This window comes from Antennarius striatus, chromosome 9 (assembly GCF_040054535.1).
Source record: "Antennarius striatus isolate MH-2024 chromosome 9, ASM4005453v1, whole genome shotgun sequence".
Taxonomy (NCBI): Eukaryota; Metazoa; Chordata; class Actinopteri; order Lophiiformes; family Antennariidae; genus Antennarius; species Antennarius striatus.
The window spans coordinates 9885001-9910625 of NC_090784.1; the positions used below are offsets into that span (position 1 = coordinate 9885001).

The 25625-nt window shown below is 39.7% G+C and overlaps 2 protein-coding genes across 8 annotated transcripts in view; both read left to right on the forward strand.

Annotated features, from left to right (window-relative positions):
• Positions 1 to 17468, forward strand: part of LOC137601374 (protein MTSS 1-like) — a 50287-nt gene extending 32819 nt beyond the window's left edge. Inside the window, exons 5-16 of one of the 6 annotated variants that reach the window (XM_068323530.1) lie at positions 1371 to 1462; positions 1600 to 1674; positions 3294 to 3305; positions 8227 to 8384; positions 8563 to 8670; positions 8822 to 8919; positions 10203 to 10467; positions 12346 to 12588; positions 12777 to 12989; positions 13378 to 13537; positions 13645 to 13902; positions 14120 to 17468. In XM_068323530.1, the coding sequence (XP_068179631.1) occupies positions 1371 to 1462; positions 1600 to 1674; positions 3294 to 3305; positions 8227 to 8384; positions 8563 to 8670; positions 8822 to 8919; positions 10203 to 10467; positions 12346 to 12588; positions 12777 to 12989; positions 13378 to 13537; positions 13645 to 13902; positions 14120 to 14586 (2149 nt within the window). In that variant the 3' untranslated portion in view covers positions 14587 to 17468. The remainder of the gene's footprint in view (positions 1 to 1370; positions 1463 to 1599; positions 1675 to 3293; positions 3306 to 8226; positions 8385 to 8562; positions 8671 to 8821; positions 8920 to 10202; positions 10468 to 12345; positions 12589 to 12776; positions 12990 to 13377; positions 13538 to 13644; positions 13903 to 14119) is intronic. The other 5 variants (XM_068323533.1, XM_068323536.1, XM_068323534.1 and 2 more) reach the window with 5 other exon arrangements.
• Positions 17469 to 19165: 1697 nt separating this feature from the next.
• LOC137601339 (transmembrane protein 65-like) overlaps positions 19166 to 25625 on the forward strand; it is a 29675-nt gene continuing 23215 nt past the window's right edge. Inside the window, exons 1-2 of one of the 2 annotated variants that reach the window (XM_068323494.1) lie at positions 19166 to 19345; positions 19638 to 19943. In XM_068323494.1, the coding sequence (XP_068179595.1) occupies positions 19640 to 19943 (304 nt within the window). In that variant the 5' untranslated portion in view covers positions 19166 to 19345; positions 19638 to 19639. Of the gene's footprint in view, positions 19380 to 19637; positions 19944 to 25625 lie in introns of both variants that reach the window. The other variant, XM_068323493.1, reaches the window with a different exon arrangement.

Below are 25625 nucleotides of genomic sequence, written 5' to 3' on the forward strand. Positions count from 1 at the left end.
CCTTATTATCATCAACTTAACCTGTGGGTTCAATGGTTAATATTGTTTTCACAGTGTTACCTCTACTTATGAAATTAATTGGTTCCAGAAGAAATTAGATGAGTAGAAAATTACGTAAGTAGAGGCACATTTTCCATGCAAATGCCCTAATCCGTTCAAAGTCCCAAAAGATTCCGACAAATGTTTTATAAAGCATAAAAATGCATCAAAACATGTAACAAATACATGTTACGATTAGATTATTACACAATAAATGAGAGTTTTGCATAATGTAAAAAACAAAGAATAAAAATGATGGTGATTTACCTTTTAACTGCTGTTCCCATTGTTTTTTGCCCTCTTTGGTTCATGCGCTCCTATCCCACAATGCCGAACAACAGAGTGAATTCCAGTCCTCCTTTTGAACTTCTCCAACCACCCATGTGATGCCTTAAACTCCCTAAACTTCCTTTTGTTTTAATAATGTGGCGATTGTAGATGCATTACTGCCATATTCTTTGGCGAGATCAACCAAACACATCTCTTTCTCATGCTTTCCTATTATCTCTTGCTTTGTTTGTGTGGACAAACAAGTTTGTGAAAGTTTGTGTCACTTTCTTAGGGTCCATAGTGAATATGTACTCAAAAAGTTATTATATTTGCTCAAAACTATCAGACTACCTCATGGGTTGAGTGCCAAATGCAGAAGACACTACATAAGCACCGATCTATCTCCACACAGAGGTGGAGTGGCATCCCTCTTAGCCAATGGGATGCCAGGAAGATACATATTAGTTAATAGCCAATGGCAGAGCAGCTATGAGAATGTTGTATTCAGGAACCTGTGGGAGATTCAAGAATCAGCCGATACTGTGTTTTTACAATACATAAGTCGAAATTTCTTTCGTAAGTAGAGGCAATTTTTCCTGCTGAGAAATTTCGTAAGTAGAGCACTTCGTAAGTAAAGACATTCGTAAGTAGAGGTACCACTGTAAAAAATTAGTCAATGTTTAACTACACTTAAAGTGAACAAGGTAGCTTCAGAAAAGATATAATGAAGCATCTCCATTCTTCAGTGGGTCATGACTCTGCCTTTTGCTATCATTTGTTGGGTTGTGTGCTTACATAATCCTAAATTATTTTTAACAATGAACTAATTGAAAGAAGTCTATAGTTTACGTAAACTCTTTCAAGTTAATCATGAGTTTCATTTAGCCCTTAAAAGTAGGACGGATAGACAGAGAATGAGGAGGAGATAAAGCCTGTAATGTCAGTAAACATTAATAAATTTACCTTAAATTAAACTAGAAAATGTGATCCTAACTGTAAACGTCTTTGCTTGTCATCAAAAATTACATATCATGTGTGTAATTATCTTATTATTTCCTCAGGACCTTCCTGGAGGGTTTGACCAATCCTCTACAAGAACAGTTGGAGGAGTGGAAAAGAGGAGTCACCACTTTAGATAAGGACCACTCTAAAGGTAGAACAGTTGAATCACATAACACAGCGCTACTAAACAGACAATACTTTGACTAACTCCAGTCACACAGCATCAGATATGGAGAACTGCCATGACTTCACCTTGTTTAATGCTTTCACCTTGCCTGTCTAAATCAGAATATAAAAGAGCCAGACAGGAAATAAAGAAGAAATCATCAGACACCCTGAAACTTCAGAAGAAAGCAAAGAAAGGTACTTTTTTTTTTTTACAGCCAAAGGTTATATGAATGAAGAAAATCCTTCCTAAGAGCAGTTAATCTGATCGTAATGTAGACAAATCATGAACTAGAAGTTTGATCCAAGAGTGAAAACCAGTATAACACCATGATGCATACAAGCTAGCTAACTAGCTGTCATGTGGAGACATACAAACTACTGTATGTATGCATTTAACTTAATGACCCGAGGTTTTGTCTGCTAAATCCATTGCAGGAATCAATGTCAAGTGTTATGCTCTGCAGGTCTGCAGCTTAATCAATAAGCAGGTAACTTCAACCTGCTTTGCCACGGAAAGATTAGCTCAAACGTGTTTTTCAGGCTTCTTAAAAATTAATGTTTTCCCCATAGATGGTTCGTTCATAGCAGGCCAAGAAAGATGTGGCTACCATAGACCATTATGAGAGTCATGCAACCATTTGTCTTTTGGCTGCCAATGCAGCTAAAATTAGTACTCCGTGGTCTGACTGTAGTATCAAGTAGTAAAAATAAGGATAAAAGAGAGAAACAGCACCTTCAAGTCAATTTCTTCCAATGCTACAACGTGCAATTGGTTTTAGATTAAAAAGAAAATAGGTATCTGGGCTTTGTGAGTTTCTCAGTTTAGTAATTGAAGCAAAAGTCATCATTCAACACGAAAGAAAATATCTTCTTATTTAAATCAAAAATGGTTCAGCCATAGAAACAGCTGGAATAAAAAAAAATGGGACATGTCAAAATTGTATATGAGATGCTTTCATTAGTCGGCAAGTGATGTGTTTAGATGAAGTTTGTCCCTTCTGATTAGAGTTGTGCAGATCTAGTTTGACTAAACATTACCTTACTTGGTAAACACTGAGAGGGCAGGGGATTTTTCCATCTGCACTTCTCTTGGCTAAGGTTCTGCATACGTGTTCACCTACCTAGATAAAAAATACCATACACAGAAAAGGAATCAGAAGAAGAGGATTTCAGCATGTTTTGCAACATCATCTGGTTTGAAGCAGTGGAATCTGTCCTATTACAACTTTTGTGGTTGTTTATGAAACATTTCTTTAAAAGTACTGTTTTAAATATCTGTATTGCTCGTGAGAAAACTCACTAATGCTAATGCTGTTTTTCTAATCCTGCATGATAAATGTGTCATCATATCAGCATACGATTCAAGGAAGGCAGCTTTAAAAACAAACAAACAAACAAAAAAGAAGAATGGCGTGTTGTCTTTTGTTTTCCATTAGCCACGTGTCCATGAATGGATCTTTGTCTTTATGGAAATTTCCACAAAATCAATAATATCACAATATTTGACTTCCCTGGACATTTCATTGCTTTTTTATTTCATTTTTTAGTCAATGTATGGATTTGCTTTCGTATTTAATAGACACAAAAATAGCTATCAGTCTAATTAAGTAGGTAGTAAAAGTCTTATTGTTTAATTTTTGTGGCTCTATGTTTTTCTGAGTCCTGCGAAGCCCATTTAGGAATCCAATCACATAATCATTTGTTAAAAGATGGATCAGGTTTACTGTTGGCACTTTTTCTTTTGACTCGGATCTTTTATCTCTCCCTGTCCCTATGTGATCCAATACCATCTGTCTCCTTATGCTGCACTGCAGCCGATAATTTAGGTAAGTCAGCGCGTAGAATAGACAAACTGTCAAAAGTTGCTGCTTTCACCATTATGTTTAACCAAGAAACTTGGTTGCATCATGAAGAAGCCAACATATATTAGATGAGTTTCATGCTGAGATAAGATACAGTATGTGTGCATGCTGTGAAACATTTCCAGACCAGATATTTTTGGTCTCTTGTTGTCAACATTTTATCACACTGGGCTTTCTAATCTGTTGATCAGTGGCTTCAGGAGTCAATAGGGGTTCCTTGGTCATGTTCGTTGTCTGCTTTCCTTATCAGCTCCTTAAATTCTGTTCCATGCTAGCAAGTTCCTGTTCCTTTACACATGCAGGCTCATGCACCTTGTTTTTTTCTAGTAATAAAATCAGCAAAAGAACAATATACCAACAAATGTCTACATTGCAGAATTGTAAATAAACAAAACATAAAAGCAGGTAATTAATTTATCTGTGATTTTTAAGTGTCACCACTAGTTGAAGTGAATTGCAAGAGGAAAGCACTTGCAATTCACTTTAAATTCTTTACAATTTTGTTTGACAGAAGTTATTTATGCATTTTGCTAAAATTATTTCTGTGCTCAAGAAGAGCACAGAATAACAACTCATCAGCCTGCATGTGTTTGATGTGTTTCTTGTGACGGTGTTTTTCTGACCTGAGATCTCAGCCTTGCTAAGATAAAGCCTGTGACTGCAACCAAATGTAATCACTGATCATGTGAAAGGTGGACACACACACACACACACACACACACACACACACACACACACACACACACACACACACACACACACACACACACACACATACACACACACACACACATTGCCTTAGTTGTGTTTAGTAAAAATATCTGTATGAGTTCAGCTTTATGTAAATTAAACCTCATAACACCGTCCAATCTAATTTTACAAAACGGTATAGAAAACCAAATTAAAGGAAAGCGGCAAAATTAAGTGCTTAAAAAAATCTGCTGAACATCAGATGTACAATATTTAGTCATTAATCACAGTTTGTCCTGTCATACAACCTCAAAAAAGTTGCTTTTTTGTCTTGCTTACAAAACGTCTACCCCGGCTGATGTTTTTGAAGTGTGGATAAATTAGTTCTCTTATCTAATCTAACATTTCATTAGCTAAACAAATACATCCAATAAAGTACAGGTAATTGTGCTTAACAGAATCCATTGTTAAAATGCATTAGCTCATTTTAGAGTGTTGTTGTGCTGCTGGATTTCTGAGCCTGTTGTGTCATTCAACTTGACCATGTCTACAGTACATCAATATCATATTGTCACTGTCATCCAGCGGTGTAAAATGGATTTACAGTTATTTATTGTTCATGTCACAAGCAGTAAGTGCTCTTCATTGAACAATGAAGTGGCTTGCTAGATATGTTTAAGGCTGAATTTTTTTTACAATAGAAGTTACGCCAATTGACCTTCAGTGAACCTCTGTGTTTGTCTGCGGTTAAGGAGAAACAGGAAGTAGTAATTACAGCTTTCGCATAATTGTAGTAGTACGACACACAACTTATGGCAAGGAGACGAGGAATGGGAACAATGCATAGCAGAGGCAAAGTTGTAACATAGCAGAAGCTTAAATTCAGCACTAACAACCCCTCTGCTTACCACAAACTGACATGTGATGCCAGAATGCGTCTGCTTGACTTCAGCTCAAATGTGTGTCCCTATGAATTTGTGTGCACCCTTCTAATCCTGCACTGTTTTTTTTTAAATCATCACCCTTAGCTGATAAAGAAGCGGCTTCTACGCAAACATCCTAAGGATGCATTTTGCGTTTTTAAGTTGTACAATGTGTGGTCAGGTAGAAGCAGTCATTATATTTACCCTTTATGATCCAAATAAGCATTATCTTGACTATTAACATATTAGAAAAAGAAGCTTTATTGTCAAATATAATTATACATACACAAGTGTACATTCTACAATGTTGTGAAACATGTTCTCTGTTTGGGTTCCACTTGCCATCCAATGAGCAGGTTATATGTTAATATGTTGTTCAAGGGATACATCAGCATTTCGACTTAACCACCAACCTTCCAATAAGTGGAGGACCCTCTTACTACTCACCACCAGAATCATAAGGATGCAGTATGCATGATGCAGTAGTAATCTCAACTTTTACTTTTCAATGTTTTATAAATATCTCTCAATTCAATTTTAGGATATCTGCTTATTTACATGTTTAGAAAATATTCAAACTTTTTGTGATCAAATGAATGAAGGGACAAGGTTCTTATTATGGGTCAGTCTTTATCCTACATCTACATCTTTATTACATGTAGAAGTAGCGTGGCGCTGATTGTCATAATGAGAACTACACAACATACAGGAAAAAAACAGCAAGAAGGAAAATATTTGATTTTCCAGATAAAGTTCTAGAACTTACATTAATTCCATGTTTCTATGTTTTGAACACAATGTGCCAGAAAATGAAGCAGTGGGAAATGGCCAGCATATTACTGCATGCCAGGAAGAAACCACAGCATCACTGACTTTCGTACTTCAAAAAATGCTTCTCTATACTGAGGCCAACTATGGCTTAGTTGAAAATGTTTTTATTCAGCTTGAAACTGAGTTAAATAAAACAGCTCTAAGTTGACAGGATCGTTTGACAGAGCCTACATTCACTTTAAGTGTTTAATGGCGGCAAGGTAATGAACACAGCGGTTTCTGATTTTACATTACAATTCAGTAGTCTGTTGTTCACAACTAATTATTAGTTCGAAATTTAATTCCAATTTAGAACTAATTTCCTCAGAATCAAAATGGAGAAAACGGACTGTCATGAATAGGAAAGAGTGTGATCCTTCAGTGGAAAGTGCAGACAGTCAGTTCTCCACAAAACCTCATCAAGACTGAATAAGAATGAAAATATAACATATATTGTAATGTAAACTTTCCAGTGTAAAGTCTATCTGCAATGGCCTCCATAGAATAATACAGTAGGAATGCACACATGACTGCAAACTCACATTTCTTCCAGTCTGACATTCCTCAAACTAAACGGGTGGAATGGGTTACTTATGGATGGAATGTAAGTCTTATTTTGTTATCACCATTAAAGTGTCATCAATATATTTAGCAAAGATCCTGAACATGTTTTAGGTAAAAATGACAGCAACTGATAAATTGGAAAATAACTCAGTAGTGAAACTCTGCATGCTTCAAACGTAGGGTTAAACAGTATGAAATACATAGTTAACAGTTACAGTACATTATACAAACAGCATTTAAGGAGCATTCACATTACATCTCACTGATGAAAAGACACATAATAACAGTCAACATCTCCATTTAGTGCCTTTCCATCAGCTTTATAATTGTCTCAGTTGTTGTTGCAATGTTGTTTTTTTTTACCTTTTGTCAAGTCAAGTGGTCCGCAACCACTGGGCCGTGCACCGGGATCGGTCTGTGGGTCAATTGATGCCGGGCCACAGAGAAAGAATACATTACTTACATTATTTTCATTTTATTTGTTATATGATTCTGAACGAATTACCAGATTTTCTCTACCACATCTGTCTATGACTCATTCTTGATGCTTGTCAAGAGGCTTGCCTCGGTCACATTACTGCCTTCTTATAGGAGCCACTACAGCCGTTAACGCAGGATACATTACCGCTAAAGTGAAACTCTCAAGTTAGCAAAACGGAACAACAAACAAACCGTTTGATGTTACTAAGTTGCATACACATTGGATTCACGTTTATTAATACTGTATATTTTGAAAATAAACAGTTTTTTTGCTGGCCGCATCATTTTAATTTGTTGTTTTTATCCGTCACACCTGAAAGGTTGGTCCGTGAAAATACTGTCTGACCTCATGTGCACAGACTGTACTGACATCTGTGAGGAAAGAGCTAATGATTTGTCCTCACCAGAGGGTAAACATCTTGGTGCTTTATATCTAAGATGAAAGTGATTTTTCTGGCTCTCTTTACAGCTGATTTGAATGAAATCAGGCCAGTGCAAGTCAAATATCAACAAAAGACGTCTGGCTATCTTTCCCAGACAAACCACGGATGTGTTCACTTTAGCTGCAGCTTTGATCTTTCAATGTCAAACTGTTGGTGTTTCTGTCTGTGTGTCATTGTAGTTTAGTTAGATAAAGCCTGTGAGGCCCACTGTAAGTAATCTTGGGCAGTCGCCAGTCATCCTACCTCCACAGGGAACTCAAGAGGGTTTGATGTGACACACGGACACACACGCACGCACGCACACACACACACACACACACACACACATACACACACACACACGCACGCACGCACGCATGCACACACACACACAAACAGTCACACACACACACACACACACACACACACATACACACACACACACGCACGCACGCACGCATGCACACACACACACAAACAGTCACACACACACACACACACACACACACACACACACACACACACACAAACAGTCACACACGTGCATATACTGTTGAAGTGTTGTTCAAAGAGTAATGGGGAGATAGTCAAAACTCAGGTTTGGCTATCTCAGCTTAATAGATTGAGGTTTTCCAAGACAAGTGCATGTAGATAACCTTCTCCCCTTCTCAGATCAGTAGACAGGAAACACCACCATAAGCAGAGTGGCCCTTCAAGTACAAATGATAGGCAATGAGAAGAGGAGACAGTCAAATGCTAGAATCTAAGATAATAATGTTTGCAGTTTAGATGGAGTTGTACTGACAGTCCAATCAACACAGCAAACAATGCATGTTATAGTAGCACAAGCAATGTGTAGCAAAGGGAGATAAAGAGACTACAGAGAATGATGTTGGTTTATTGGTTATGTTTACCTTTGCAGATTGATTGTAAACTTTGTGAGTAAATTTTCATATTCTTTTATGGGTTTGTCTATTTCTGAATTATGTTTGCAAGGTCGTGGTGATATCCGACCGCAGTTGGACAGCGCCATGCAAGATGTCAGTGATAAATACATTCTGCTGGAAGAGGCAGAGAAGCAGGCTCTGAGAAAGGCTCTCATTGAGGACAGACAGAGATTCTGCTGTTTCGTGGCCATGCTGCGGCCTGTAGTGGTGAGTACAGCAGAAGGAAAACCGGAACTGATCCACAAAAGAGCACTCAGTTAAAGGAAAGTCACCTTGTACCGCTGTGTTTTTTAGTTTTTGTTTTATTCCTACAGACAGGACAGATGCTTTGTTATGTTTTGTGCGTCACTACCCAGACATCTCATCTGATATTAACTCGTTTTAGGATGAGGAGATTTCTATGTTAAGCGAGGTCACTCATCTTCAGGCTATCTCTGATGACCTCAAAGCCCTGACCTCTGACCCACACAAGCTTCCCCCTTCCAGTGAACAGGTGAGAGCATAAACCAGTAAACAAAAAAGCTAAAATTACAACGACCTTCATCTCACTGCTACAATGGGATTATTTACACTCCTTGACTTACTGTAGGTTTATATAGTGGCTTTCCCTTCTCAGCTATTGCTAATGGTTTCCCCCATCTTAGGTTATCATGGACTTGAAGAGTTCTGACTATGGTTGGTCTTATCAGACGCCACCCTCATCCCCCAGCACCACCATGTCCAGGAAATCAAGCATGTGCAGGTGGGCTTCTTCTACTTGACTTATGGTAACAACTGCCTGTTGGCTTTACGTTTCAAGTGTATGCCTTCCTCCTCCTCCTTGTAGCCGTTCAGTCATGCAGAGTGCTATTTCATGTTATATATTAATAACTTTTAAAATCTTATCTGCAATCAAAATCTGCAACCAGTAGTTACTGATATAAGAAATGTCCATGTTATGCAGTGAATAACAAGGACAAGTAGAAAATCTCCTGCTCAATCTGTGTCTGCCACCCAGTGGTCAGTATCAGCTAGAGATGTTTCCGTCTCAATTTTATTATTGTTTGTTAATATTGTGAATAATTAATTGCCTTTGCTGATAAATGTAAAGTTGTCTGCATTGTCAAAAGGCACACTGATATGTTATGATTTAAAGATTTAAGATTAGGAAAGATTAGAACCCTGGTAAGAGCTGATAAACAAGCAGATTCACTGCTTGTGCTATTCAGACTGTCTGTTACTTCCTGTCCTGTCTGCTCTGTGTGGCCTCCAGCAATTTTTTGTTGTTATGTTTGAAGATGTTTTATGCTGGGGCAGTGTATTGCCTTGCTTATGTTAAAATCTTGTGAGAGTCATGTTTGGATTGTGGGCTTTCTCTGTTCAAACCTTAAAACGACATTACAAACAGTCACCTTGAGCTTGGCGAAGGCTTTCCAGGCTGTGAAAACACTGTCAACCTGCTATTAATGAGCAACAGAGGGAGAGGTTTTTAATATGGTTGAGTCTGTGGACAATTTATTCTGAGATTTCCACTCAAATGATTTTGATGCTTAGTAACTTAACATGTAATATTTTATCGTGCTATAAACTTAAAGTATAGACAATTTTAATTTTTTTAAAAATTTATTTCTTTTTTTGACATATAATTGGTATAATTGACATATATAATTTTGCTACATATTAAAACTTTCCTTGCTCAAGTTTGCAGTTTACCATAATAAAAATATGATGTTTTTTGTGGAATTTTAAGGCGTACCATCTGTATGGCCCTTCTATTGGTTTCTGTTGATGTTTGGGCTGGATTGGCCTCAGTCACTGCCTGCTGAACCTTGGTGTGCCGTGTTAATTGTTTCCCTACCTTTGTCCTCTACATTCCCCCAATCCTCTGCTTTCTGGCTCACTATTATTCCTTTTTATTCTACCTTCCATCTTCTATTCATGTCATTTGGTGCACTTGATTCTCTTCATGCTGCTTGTCACTGCCAAACTTCTTCTTCCTCTGGTCCTCCCCTCATCCCTCATCCCTCACCCCTTCCCCTTTCACAGTAGTCTGAACAGCGTTAACAGTAGTGACTCCAGGGGATCCAGTGGCTCTCACTCTCATTCTCCTTCCTCCTCTTCTTCCTCCTCTTCCTCACATCACCTCTTTCATCACCACCATAACCGCCATCGGTACCGCAGCTCCACGCTACCCCAGCAGGCCCCAGCTCGTCTCTCCAGTATCTCCTCCCACGACTCAGGCTTTATTTCTTCATCACATGACCAGTATGCATCTTCCAAATCATCATCGCCCATGCCAGCTGAAACAAAGGTAAGAAGAAACCCTCAGCTACCCTCACTCCACCACACTTTTGGCCATATGTATGTACACATGATTGAGACATGACTACAAAACCACATATACTCTGTGATCTACAAATCAGTGCAGTTAGACAGAAAACCCCAATTTTTTTTCAGAAACCTCCCTCATGGTAAAGTCATTTTACTGTTATTATAGCATAAATGCACAGGAAATTAGTCTGCCATCATTGTTGCCCGGAGCAAAACAGGTTAGCCTGTTATTAAAATTGTTGACGGCTGTGACCAACTGGAGTTTAGTTTAAATCTCATGATCTTAAACACATTTGTCTTTTATATTGAGTGATTTCATCAGTTACAGAGACCAAGAGAGAACCTTTGTCAGCAGGTCTCATTCTGTCAGTCTTATCTAACAATCTGATCCTGCGTTTCACGTCATTATCTATGTGGACTTTTGGTTTGGGGGTTGTGGTTTTGAGATCTGATTTGAAAGCTTCTTCGTAGCTGAATATTATTAGAGCAACCACAGTTCCCCTGACGAGAACAGACTGGTACAATAATACTCCAAGTTTTTATGATGCTGTAAAGTTGGTTTGGTAAGTCCAGACCCAACCTTAGGCGCCTGGTAATAAGCAGGCTGCAAAATTAGTTAATGGCAAGGAGAAGCATTGCAGGAAGCTTTTAATTTAAGCAACTCCTGATGGTGTCATTTCCCACAGTGTACAGCCTTAACTCACAACTGTTCAGGCTGCTCTTTCAATGTAAAGCTCTAAAAATGTTTTCTTTGCTGTATGGATGTATGTTTGTGTGTATGTATGTATTTATATGCTTCAGAAAAAAAGTTTAGTGACAGCACAGCCTTAATGTGAACACCTTTTTGATGTGTTGACATTGCAGTGCGTACTGGAGCAAATGGGAGCTGACATATAACCCACTATCTAACCACATGTTACTGTTTGTCAGCATCATCATTTTGCAGCTTGGTTTTCTTCAGCTTAAAAAAATCATTAGTAAGGTTTGCTTTTTGTCTGTATCAACAGTTCAGTGCAGTGTAAAGATTTAAACCAAGCCAACAGATGGTCAGAAAGCAGATGTGTTGTTTCTCATTGCTAGACTAGTTCTATATTTGTTAAAGACAAGATGAAGATGGGAAATGTAAATGTAGCTGGACAATAACATCTCAGAGACTAAATTTCTTTGAGCTTCAACTAACAAAGCGCCCAACCCTGCTGTGATCAGTGGGATGTCTCCCAGTTGACCTTCCCTGCTGCCTCTGTAGTTAGTCTGTGAGGAAAACAAACTGCTCCCCTGCTTCTCTCTGTTTACCTGCTGACATGTCTGGCTTTGTAACACCCCCCCCCTCCGCTTGTCTGAATCCATTCTCTTCCTCTGTCTTTCTGCTCTGGTCTTGCTGCCTGCCTGCCTGTTGCTGCCCTCACTGTCCCAGTCTTGTCCCAGTGCCATATCCTCTGAGGTGTCAGAGACTGGCTGGCTTCACACTGACTTCAGCTCCCCTTATCTATCTGCTGCTTCTGCACCTCAGTGTGCAACTAACCAGGTGAACAAATTACAAGAATTACATCCATGATTGCTCCTTAAGAATAAACCTTAACTTGGTTGTATGTTGCAATTACATAAAATTATCCCAGAAATGTCAAAGGAACATCCGCACTCCCGGGCTTGTGCATCAGTTTTCAGTTACATTAAACTCACCACCATCAGTGACCATTTCCTTAGTTGACATTGATTCTTTGTTTTTTGTGTTATATTTAATGATTTCTCCTCAGTTACTTTATGTTTTTGGTCTCCATTGTTTAGTGTTCCAATCATTTATCCCATACTGTTTCTGTTGTCACCCCACCCCCCCCACCCCCGGCACACTCTCATCCAGTTGTCCAATGGTTTCGACCACTACAGTCCAGCCAATTCCCCTTACCTGCATAGCAATGGAGGGAGTTTGGGCACAGGGTCAGGTACCGCCTTTCCCTTCTTCCCTGCTTCCTCCTCATCCACCACATCCTCTTCTAGTCCCACTCGTTCACGGTCACGTCCCACCTCAGCTTTGCTACCAGACTACCCTCCATACTGCACGTTGGGCCCCATGGTGCCTTCATCACGAGTCCCCAGCTGGAAGGTTTGTTCATCAGCTCGGTTTTGATCATCTTCATCATTTTTTTTTAATTGTACGTGGATATGTCTTCATTCTTTTACACTTACTTTAAATCTACAGACTTAAATACTGAAAATAAGGAATAAAGTTTTTGTCATCACAAGTCACCATAGGAATGTGAACCACAGATCCTGACATGTCTTTCTTCACAGGACTGGGCTAAGCCAGGCCCCTATGACCAGCCAATGGTCAACACACTCAGGAGGAAGAAAGACAAGGAGATGCCAACTGTCATGGACACTAATGCTAGTATGAGTAACAACAGCAGCCCGGCCTCCATGTCCACCTCAGCACCAGCTCCAGCTGCTTTACAGACATCAGCGTCAGTGGAGAACAGCAACAGGATTGTCGCCACATCTCTAAAGGTCAGTTTATTCATTTGGTTTCATAATATTTCCGTTCTAGAGAATATTTTAAATTCAAGAAACACAGGCTACCATCATTTGATAAACAGCCAGGAATAGTTTTTATGCTCCTGCCAAAGGACCGAATGAGGTACATGACAAAATAATCTGTCCACTTCACGTAAAAACCCTCTGGACAGAATTCTGTGAGATTTCACACAGGATTTAGAGGAACCCTAAATGTGTTTTTGTGTTAATTATGACATGTCCTAACCATTTAACCATACAGGCAGATTTTCTTTATATTTATAAAGTATATCTACAGTGTATATGTATACACGTCTATACACACAAACACACAGCCATACACATATATTTATGTATCAGTGTGTGTGTTAACTGTTTTAAGGCTAGTGATATTGAGGCTCAGGATGGACTGGCTCTGGCCTTGTCCAGAGGCCTGGAGCTGGACACCCAGAGGTCCAGCAGAGACTCCATCCAATGTTCCAGTGGCTACAGCACCCAGACGAACACGCCCTGCTGCTCTGAAGACACAATCCCTTCACAGGGTAACTCACTCTTTTTACACGCACTTTTTCTTTATTCTCCATTATCATAATAAAAAATACTTTGTTGTGTTGGCACAATGTTTACCTCTTGCCTCCCTTTTGTTTAGTATCAGACTATGACTACTTCTCAATGGCTGGAGATCAGGAGCCCGAGCCACAGTACTTGAATTTTGACAAGTCCTCCACCATCCCCAGAAATAGTGACATTAGTCAGTCTTACCGCTTCATGTTCCAGAGCAAACGGCCGGCCTCCACAGCCGGCCTGCCCTCTACCCAGCCTCCTTACCCTGGAGAGGAGGTCTACCCAGCAGGGCCCTATCCCTCCACACCTATCCATACCGGGGGTTTTCCACCTAACCCTACAGGTACAGTCTGCACTTAGTGTCACAAGTACACATCCTCAGTTTTACCATTTTTGTCTTCTTGATGTCTTTTTTCGTCAGTCATAACCCTAATCCTATATGCTGTGCTTGATATTAATTCATGGCTCATAAAATAATTTGGTTCCTGTCATGGTAGGCTCAGATCAGGTCCTTCATTCTGGATCCAGCACCCATTACTTCTCTGGCTCATGTTTTTCAGGTCATGGTCCCGTAATCGTCACCCCTGGGGTTGCCACAATCCGCCGTACCCCTTCATCAAAACCTTCTGCCCGCCGTTCAGGCTCTCTTGTAGGCACAGGTCCCATCCCCATTCGTACGCCCGCTATCCCGGTAAAAACCCCCGTGGTACCTGACATTTCAGGAACACTCAGTGGGAGCAGGAGTGCCGAGGAAATGGGTGGAGGAGTAAGAGGAGGGGAAAATCCATCATCTCCAACATTTGCAGGAGTTGAGGATACTGACACATTGCCGATGGTATCCTGGAGTGGTCAGGCAACAACCAATCCTCCCAGCGTACTACTGCTTAACCAGCAGCATTTTCAGAGTAAGACAGGAGGAGAGGAGGCAGGAGAAGGAGCAGAAGGCAACATGCTGGTGGCCATCCGCAAGGGGGTCAAGCTGAAGAGAACCTTCACCAACGACCGCTCAGCACCACGCATTGCATGATGGTGACATGCATTAAACATGTGAGTTGATAGAAGTGAGGATCATTCTGTATTGTATCTGTGAACAAGGTTGAAGTCTGCAGATAGAAAAACAATATATAGAATCAGGAGTTTTACTTTTTTGACAATGTTTTCTCATTCTGTATAATTGACTGGTGCCAAATTCTCACTGCAGGCGATGAAATAAATCTGAATGGTGGGTCTGTTTACTATCAGTTAAATGGACCACAGGCCCACTTGTGGTAGATCCTTCATTAAGCCAAGAAATAGTACGTGTCTGTACAGATAAAGCAATCTTACAGCTCCATAAATAAAAAACTAGGCAATGCGAAAATAAATTTTCAAAATCCAAGCCCACAGCTGTTTTTGTGAAAAACAGAGATATTTTTTATAATATTACACCATCGTACGGTTATTCCTTTAAGAAGAAGTGAAGTATTTTAGAGAGTTTCAACCTTTAGCACAGGTTGTTCAGGATAACTTGTACGCTTTTCTCAGAGTAAAACAACACTGTGTATTTTATGTGTAACAAATGTTTAGGGATTGGGTTGTGCCTTTGTGGTATGGGGCAGGAGTGTAACAACAAAGTCCAACACAGCTTCAGGCAATGTTCAGGTTTGCTAAAAACAGAGGCTCCAGCGCCACCTAGTGAAATGTGACTGGTCACTTTTAGGAACATGTCCCATTGTGAACACACAGTTCAAATAGTTGTGTATGTGAGATACCCACAGAGTACCTGAATGGTGTGACCTGTAAAAAAAAACAAGTTTCCTGACTTTGTGTCAAAGTTACACAACACTTCATGTGACTTAGCATCACATTTGGTGCGGTGACTTTAGAGACACTATAAGTTGCGTTCTGTTTTGTTTTGTAGCATTTACATGACGTGTAAATATTTGCACACATCTTTAGTTAAAGGGTGTGTTGGTTCTTCTCTCTTATGTTGTGGTATTTTCTTCTGCTCCTTCCGGTGTCATAATCTTCAGGTTTCACACATATGAGCAGTTTATGTAATAATCAACACCAACTGACTTTGTATTAGAATTGCTTTTATTGTGAATATTTTTCCCCAGTATGAATCTTATTTAATCTGCACCATCTACATGCTTAGCTTTATAGAACTCAATAGTTTTGTGTTTATATAGTAGCTCTTATATGTTAGCCTCTTCCTTTACCCCTATTATCATCCTGCTGCACATCAATGCTCATAACAACTCTAAAAATGTCATAGTACAGATGTGCCATATCAAAACTCAGCCTTATGCTATTTTCATTTGTATTATTTAACATTGTGTAGAAGTCAACAAGGATAATAATTTTGATTTGAAAGTTACAGGTTGGAAAGTATAATCGCTAATGTTATGCCTGGTTGCTGTTTTGAATTCTTTTAGGTGTATGTAGCATGCATGCTCATTTCATGTTGATTCATGTAGCTTTTATATTTGTCTCCAATTTCTGGGGTTTTTTTTTGTAACAGCATTAATTGTGAGACAAGTGGTGTGTCTGACTTTGTCACCCCATTTATTGATTTTATGAAAACACTTTTATTTAAGTAAATTAAATTAGTATTAAATTAGTAGTTTGAAAAGTTGTTTTCACCTGGTTTCCTCAAACTGCAACACTTTAACACTACAGGAAAATAATTAGTTACCCTGAGTTACAGTTAGTATTTAATTTCAGTTTAAGCACTGAGACAATGGCTACTACAAGGTGTCTGAAAATTCAAATGTCATTAAGCTGTACAAGTTTGTCTAGAAAGTCACACATTTTTAATTTATTTTTCCTTTTTCTCTTTATATATCTTTCTTTCTCAGCCTGTCTCTATTTTTATACTTGTATATAAAGCATCAGAGTTGTTTCCTTTATCCATGTGTGTGCCATCTGATGATGTGTTCTTTGATCAGGGAAATCTTCATCAGTGTCTTGCTATGATTGTCCATTATCATTTCACTCGTGCATGCATAGATTACATTAGTGAATTGCAGCATTGTGTGTTCATCTGACCTCCAGGTACTCGCAGAAGTCAGAAGTATGTTCATAAAGTCAGTTTTTTTTAATAGAGAGGCTTGCGTCAGTATTATGAGTTCAAATTTGGGGATATATTCCTGTTGGCATGATGCAGAGATGATTGCAAGTGTTTAAGTGTTGCCCGGAGATGATATAAATCTTAAGACTTTGCACCCTGTTATTCACTGCTAAATTCGGGTAAAATGGTAATGAACAGTTTATTTGATGTACATTCAATTTGATTTGAACAAATGACATGCTGCCCACAGTGTCTGGTTGACCTGTAATTCCAAAGAAATTCACTGCTTTGTATTCCAACACTTACATATTGAAATGAATATAGGAATAAAAGAATTATAGAAATGAAGATATCATCTGTGCCTGAATTAAACCCATATAGCGTTTGATGTGTCACAGATCGTTTGGATACTTCACTCCCCCGTGCTGTTTCATTTCAGAGCAAAGATCACTGCTGAGGGGTTTTGGGAAATTCAGCATTTGGTTCTTGATTATTTTGGTAATGACAATATTTTGGGATTTTATTCCCTCTTTCATTTTTTGGTCATTTGTCTGTCAAACACATGTACAATAATCCTGTTTTTTTTTATATTTAAATTTCTAGCATAAATATATATTATATCAGAGTTACGAATGCCAGTTTATCCTAGGAATAAGAAGCGTATAGTTTGAGTGTTTGAAAGTCAGACAAATTCAGCCTCTAGTTTTAGATTTGAGCTAAATTTCCCCAAGTGAGAGTTGACCTCTCTGTACCTGTACAGTTCAACAGGCTTTGTCACAGATTCTTTGAAAAAGTGAAAGATCGTTATTTTTTTGTGTAATGACAGCTTTAGCAATATAATAAAAATATAAATGTTCCTTTGACTCATTTTCCTCTTGAATGTATGTGTTTAGCCTCCATTTATGAAGACTATCAAAACCAGTTTTCATGATCCTGTAATTAAACTTTCAAGTAAATGGATCACAAATAAATGTCACTTCAGTTTCCCTTCAGTCTCCCAGAGCTTTGATCATGGCTGACGTTAAAAACAGGAACAAAATGCTACTCTGACTGAGTGACTGAGCGGTAAAGCTTTTTTTTTTTTCTGCAAAGACTTAGATTTACTTATAAGCTCCATGCCTGATCTCCAAGACCTGCCACCACTGACCCAAAAGAAAATGACATGTCAGTTCGAGTTGGTCACATCCATCTAGTTTTCAGATGCTGCTTTGTCAACCAGCAAAGTAGAATTGGATATGGATCAATATTATATCTGGAGGAGGAAGAAGAGCAAACACCAAGAAGAACAATACATCCAGGAAGGCATGGCAGTGGTGCTCTGGGGCTGCTTTCCTTTCTATGACAAAAGGAAGTGTACAGTTTGTGAAGGGTAAGATGGATTTCACCAGATGTCAGAAAATCCTGGAAGAACTGTCTGAGGAGGTTGAAGCTCGGATGTTTTATGACATTCCAAAAGGTCAATGATCCCAAGACTACCTAAAAATCCACCAATGATTGGTTTCAAACGAGTCCTGGAAGGCTGTGTGGTCGACACACTTACATGATTTCAATTCTCTAGAAAATCTCTGATGGGATTAGGAGAGAGTGGCAGCACCAGATTACTGGAAAATATTACAAAACTGAAAACCTTTTCACATGTTTTCATTATCTTAAACTTTAATGCAAAATGTTTTGTTTTATATTAAGGGGGGGATTTATATCTGTTGCATTGAGCTATTCAAACTGTTCGTGCATGATTATGTTATTGCAGTCGGCTGATTGTAGTGCAGCTAATAAACACATACAACGGTGTTAGTAAAATAACACCAGTCAAACGATAAATCCGCTTGACTTCATCAAGATGACAGGAAATTATGTTTTTTATTTTGACCACGAGGGGTCGCTCTTGTTTGTCCTACCTACGGATTATGGTTTATTTGTGGACAAAAGCCGCCAATCCTCCCATCCTCAGAGGCCTGGAAACACTCATCTGATCAAATAAGCAATAAAAAAAATAACATATATGACTTGGATATCTTGAATGAAACACACAGACGAAGCTAAATTCTCGCGGTGAAGCGAACGATTCTTTCGCCTCAAAAGCAGTTTTCCTCTGCTTAAATAACTTCCACATGATTCACTATTTTCTTTGGGTGTGGACTGCAGCCTGGCGGAGACACCTCAGCCATGCAAGGGAGGGATGGACACACATGCGGACATTTAATTCACTGCATTGACATTAAAATAACATTCATATTTAATTTATAGAAAGATTAGTTGATGTGAAATATGTCAAAACGAGTAAGAAGCAGGTCTGTGAAGTGAATAAATCCCAGTCACAATAATCACAAACACAGGCTGTAAAACATAATCATTTTAATAATTACGCACTTCATGGATTACATAGTATAAATGGACGGACTGTGACATGAATACTACAGTGTGCTTTGCTTCCCGTGTGGGCGCGTCACGCTGACGTCACGGTGACGCAGGGAGAAAAGCGGCGCTGTGATTGGTCCATATTCTTGGGACCTCCGGGACCCGCCCATCCGCCTCTCCATCCTGTCAAGTAGAGGTTACAGCAGCAGGGATTCTACTCGTAAAGATGTGATGTTGATACTACGGCCAGTTTCATATTTTCATTTGTCAAACGTCACTGCTGATTAAATAAAAACGTGTCCAGCGCGTTGAAGGTTCTGTATCGTCCGGGATTCTCGTGGAGGTTGTCGGACGGGACAGCGGAGCATCGACGGAGGTGCGTCCGATAAGACAAGTTGTTGATTACCGGGGTAAGTGTCACACCTTTTACTGGTGTGTGTTTCCAAGCAGGTACATCACACAGGCCTGGCTCAGTCTGTCCTTCGATCGGGTGTGTTTTGGTGTTTTTCCTTTAAATAACCTCCCGATCGGGAATGAATGGGGTATTTTCACGCAATCGTAGCATCGATCAGTTCAGTTGATTGTCATGTAAAGCAACATGCACAGTAATTTGAATTTTATCTGCTCAAAGTGTTGACTATGATATCGTCCCTCCACCCCCACCCCAGAGATGTTTCCCTGCTTGCGGAAAGTCCTACGGCCCGTCCTCTCTCTGAGAGCCGGGACTGGCTTCGCCTCATCCGGACTCCAGCATCAAACACCCGCCATAGCGTCCGCGGCGCGCATCGCAGCAGAGCCCCCCCTCTGGATGCTGATGAAACGATGTAACCTGGGTACACACCCGCTGAAGGAGCCCGTGGAGCCCCTCAACTCACCCCGGGGGGCCAAAGAGTTTATTTATAGCCTTCATCCGTCGGAGCGCACCTGTCTGCTGCGAGAACTGCACAGATTCGAGTCCATAGCCATAGCGCAAGGTAGGTGGACGCGCTACATCCCGCAGCATGCGCCAGGAAATACTGTAGTACTCATGTCTACGGTCAATGAGGTTTGATCAGTTCACCTAAACTGCATGTTTTTGGAGATGGTGGGAGAAGGAGAATCTGAAGAGAACCACACAGACATGGGGAGAACATACAACCTCTATAAAGAATTATTTTTATTTATTACTAAGATGTATTAAACAGGTTGATCAGAGAAGGCACCTCCATTTTTAAAGTCAGACCTTGTTTTTTACATGACCGCACACCCTATCAGCCTAATGGCCACTGACAGGGGCCACTGCTGTAGGTTGCAGGAACAGGCACCAACCTGAAGTGGCCCATAGAGTGAGTTAAATTAGTGGTCCCCAACCCCTGGGCCGCAAACCGGTACCGGTCGATGAGTTAACTGGTACTAGGCTGCACAGAAAGAATACATAACTTACAATAACTATTTTCATTTAATTTATTATCTGACTCTGAACCATGTTTTGTTTTAGAAAATTACCACATTCTCTCATCCACATCCGTCACATTTAACAGATGTCAAGATGCTTGCCTCGGTCACATGACTACCTCCTGAAAGAGGCCGCTCCGGCAGGTAACACACAATACAGCACCCCTAAACGGAAACTGGCAAGCTGGCAAAATAAACAACAAACAAATGTCTTTGGAAAGTATCTTGGTTCAGGTAAAAGAGATTGATTATTTGTTAGCAAAATATCAGAAAAAGTGGTCTACTGATTCTTCATTCCAAATGCTAGGAGTATTGTCCAGGAATTATGACATTTTATGAACTGGTATGACTCAGTTGTGGCTAAAGGGAAGTCGTCATGGAGACATCACCTCCTGTTTTTGAGGTAAAGTCACTTTGGCTGAGGTCTGCGTTCTCAGAGCACTTTGTAGTTTCAAGTATGAATACATGTTTGACTGGCGGACCAAATTAGTGTACTCAGCGCCGTGTGATTGCAGGTTTGTTTCTCACTGTTGTGTCTTGACCTTTATCATTCCAACACTCTGTAAATCAGGTTACTTGGAAACTACAATATGATGGAAAATCAAGTTATTCCTGTGGTGAACTGCCAATGTGTCATTTCTACATGCTGAGCCAACAGTTCATCTACAGTATAATCTCCTTCATTTCTTCCCAGAAAAACGAGCACCGGTACCATCTGCAGATGTACTGGACATCTGAGAAAATGCTTTCAGCTCGTTGTTCTGCAGCAGTTTGCCTGTTTTTTCCTTCCTGCAGCATTTATTGGCAGAGTGATTGCAATGTTTTGTTTTGGGTTTTTTTTATTCCATGCAAGTCATGGTTGAGATGGTTGATTTGGTTCCAAGAAACACAACAATTGTATTATGAGAGAAAAGAACATCATGCACTGTGCTACAGATGGAGAGAATAAGAAGATAACAAGTTAAATGACTGGGAGATGGAAGAGAGTAGGGCAGAAAGACTGATGATGAGGAGGCTCAGCCATGCCTGAGGTTCTCTGGGGGAGTAGAGTATCCTGAGCACCTGCTCCCTCTACGTTTGACTCTGGCAATAAAACATATTCGCAAGTTTGATTTAAGTCATGAGATATATGGCGGACATATGGCAGAAATCAATCAGCTCTCCTTTCACTCTTTCAGTGGAAATAATCAGACACATTCACCAGAAGTGGGAAAAAAGTGTAAGCACTGTAGGCTTAGCCTTATTTACTCTGTAGTGTCTGATGATGATCAAATGATCAACATGTTGTGGGACACCCTGCAGTCCGGCATCGGAATCAGCTCAGCTTCAGAAGATTTGGAACAAAATAGTCCCTTAACTCTGTCAGTTTCTCTACAGTGGGTCTGCTCATGTGGCCGATTCAAACACAAGGCTGTCTGATGATGAGCGCTTAGTGTACCTGAAGCTGTTGCTAAAGCTTCACTTATCTTCTCAGCATTTTAATTCCAGGACCTATACTCCACTCCGATTATTTTCCTATTTGATAGGATACTTTGTGTCCTTTGAAAAAGACAACCCCATTTGCGTATTATTTTAATTTAATTAGTACCGAAACTAACAAAGCATTAAAGATTCAAGACCATAAAGCAGAATACCTTCTCAAGTTATACAACTCGACTCTTCAGTGTGGAGTTGCTGCTTAGTCAGTTGTGCATCTCATCTACCCACACAGTGTAGGTCGGACCTGATAGCCTACCAGATCATAGTGATGACATCACTGTCCTCCAGAGTCACATGATGGTGTTCAGTCCAAATCAATCTCCACTGTGTCTCAGATGATATTTCTGTTTTTTCATGTACAGGTTGATTCATGGCCTCTGCAGCAGGAGGGCATGTCGACCCTGAGTCTGTGCTGCTGTTACATGTGGCTGGCTGGGTCACTTGCGGCCTACTCTTCTGCTTTAGGCTGCATAGTGCTTATCAAGTCCATTATCAAGAAATGGTTAGCATTCACCACCATGGCCACCAAACATTATTTGTTGAAAATTATCCCATACCTGATGTACATCTGATTAGAAGCTTTCCAAAACAGGGCCAGAAAAAGAGCGGTGTGTTTTTAGATCCCGAGGGGATAGATTGATTTTCTACTAAACAAAAGAAAACTCAGGCTGCCTGTCATCTAATTTGAAATGCTTCTCAGTTTCTCGTTCCTACTGTCTATGGAGACTCTGGGAGTTGCTGGCCAAACGATCACTATAAGGCGTATCAGCGATCCTGAGTGCATTAGTATCTTCTGATTATGTGTGGTTGGTTACATCCTGACCGCATGCTGCCAGCCTTCCTTGTACACGCAGACATCAACAGTGAACAAGCAGAGTTAAATTCCTCATAAGCCTCATAGTGAACACAGTTGTTCCATGCACTGAGGTTATGATACACACTCATGTTAATCATTGAAATAGTTCAGCTTGCACGTAGAGACTGGAAAACCACAAGACCTTTTACTATTGAAGTCTTCTAGGGATAATAGCATTTCAGAATATGTGAGAATGTCATGCTTTATTTAAAACCAAGTAGCATGGCATGGAATGGAGTAAGAGCCAACTTGAGAGTGTCCTTTACTTCCAGTGAAATGTCAGCCCCACAAACACAGATAATTTCATTCACAGTTTTATATATATATATATATATATATATATATATATATATATATATATATATATATATATATATATATATATATATATATATATATATATATATATATATATATATATTTCACATGCTGTATATTTCAGTATTCATGAAGTGAAACCACAGGGACAACACACAGAGGACAAATAGCCTCCTCTGCTTTTCCCTATGGTTCCTGACTGGCTGGAGCTTCCTGATATCCTCACCTTCATGCTATAAAAACCCCCCAGCATTGTCTTACCGGCTGTAGAAGCAGAGGAGCTGAATCAGTGCTGGACTGGCAGACTGCCTTTCTGGCTGCCTTAGTGGCTGAGACACTGGGAAGTGAAACCCTAATGCTGCAGGACACAAAGCCAGTCAGTAATGGACAACTGTAGGGCCAATAGAGACTATACTTTAGGTCTATGCAGGTGTTGTTTTACCTTAGATGTCTGGCCAGTTGAAGGCACTACAACAATACTGACATTCATTCATTCACATTTACAGGGTAGCTGCTAACTTTGTCTGCTTCTTTCACGTCTGATCCACCGTTTATATTAAATGCTGATATAAAGTGGCAGAGTTCTGTCCTTTGAGCTTTCTAGGGGCTGAAGGTTGTGACCAAGACATTAATAAAGACTGAACTTAGGTCAGGCTTAGGAAGTACTAACATGTTTTTGTAACAGTCATGTCTACCTTCCTTGAGAAGACTGATGGTCAACATTACAGGTTTGTTCTCCGAATTTGGAGAAAGTAAATCTGAAAGTGTGTGGTGAGATGTGGATGAACATTTGTCACATTTAGGTTTACTGATAGGAATAGAAGAAAAAAGATTGAGGGAGGAGAAAAAAAATCAAACTATTTATTCTAATAATGTCAAGCTGACACACACTATTTAATGAGATTATCAATGTTGTGCTATTCTAGGGGTTTGCCAGTTTGGCGTGTCATTTCTAGACAGAGAATTAATTTTAATTTTTTTATGATAATAACGGTAAACCAACTCTAAATGCAATTTATGGGAAATGAATGACATACTACAGACATTTTCTGATTTACCTTGTAAAAAAAGGTATTTAATGTTAGCCCTCCTCTCAGATAGCAGTTTCAGATTTGTGACGTGGTACAGATTACTTCCTGCTGTCGATTAAGAACTTAGTATTGAAACTGTCAGGGATCACATAAAGGAAATGCGGGCAGGGGGGAAACATTAGATCTAATATTAGAACTGTGAAATTCATATCAGATTAAAAGAAATGATGAATTATTGAGGAATGAGAAATGAGATGGCATTTGAATGATTGTTCATATCTCATTATGATGGTGGAAATAAAGGGACTTCACTGAAGTGATGATAATGAGGTTATTATCTTTGTAGAAGATTCCTCCAGTGATCATAAATGAGCCCAGTCGATGTTGACTATTCCCAGCAGGAAGCTACAAACTGATTGAGGGGCCCAGCACTAACGATACTGAGGAGCTGCAAAAGTTAATGACCTGTTTAAAGTAATTTAATATGGCCACAAAATAGTAAATGACTAAAAATCTGATTGGGTTTAAAGTATAATTGGTTTCGTATTTGTCGCTGTGCATCCATAAAAAGTGCAAAAAAAACAAATACTCAGTATTTTGTTAAAGTTACTGCAGTTACAGCTGAATCCGTAATCACACAAGCTGAGCCATGCATATTTTCCTGGAAACAGATAAGGCAAGGAACATATTTGCATATAAATGCATCTTCCTCACTGTGCAAACAATTTCTAGAGTCATCCTAAAGTTTTTTGAAGCGGAAAGCAGGAAGGTACGTTCAAGAGAAGGAAAATGCAGGAGCAGCAGATCAATAATTGACTACAGATCGGTCTATTCCACCTGGACTCCCTGATCATCTGTATTTGACACGCAGAGACACAGTGTCATCCACTCTTACGGGTATTGTTTTCCCACCGGTGAGTTGCTGGAGACGAAACATGAGAAGGGACTCTGTCCTCCTTTAGGCCTTCATAACCCTTCATAGAGATGCTGTAGAGAGAATGTTCACAGAGGAGAGACAGCAGGATCTTCATTTTTCATTTCAGAGACCCTTGAAGCTGCAGCACAAAATCATAGTTAACTTGGAGTTGAACCTTCTCCACCTTTCACCAACCTGTACTCTATTAAATTTTAAAATTGTTCTTCTTCATCACCTTAATATTTTCATGAACCCTGACGGGATTCAGCGGGTATAATGAATCCTGGATCAAAGCTTTCCGTCTCTTCCCTTGGGTTTTCTCGGTCAAAGAGAGCCCTGATGTTTTATATGGGAAGCACTTATTGCATAATTTAGTTTTCTATTGCTTTGTGATATTTGATTCCACCTTTTATGTTGAAAGAGGAAACCACATCCACTCTGTTGTTGCTGAATTTCTTGTAGGCTGAAATGAGGGCCAAAGAGGAGCTTGTTTTTATTTCTTGGCTGCGTTAGAGTCCTCTATGGTGACATTTGCCCACGCACAATCAGTCCCTGTTGCAACGCTGCCATCATGATGACTTTCCGAGAAGCAGCAGTGAATCCGGATTGAATATTTTAGTTA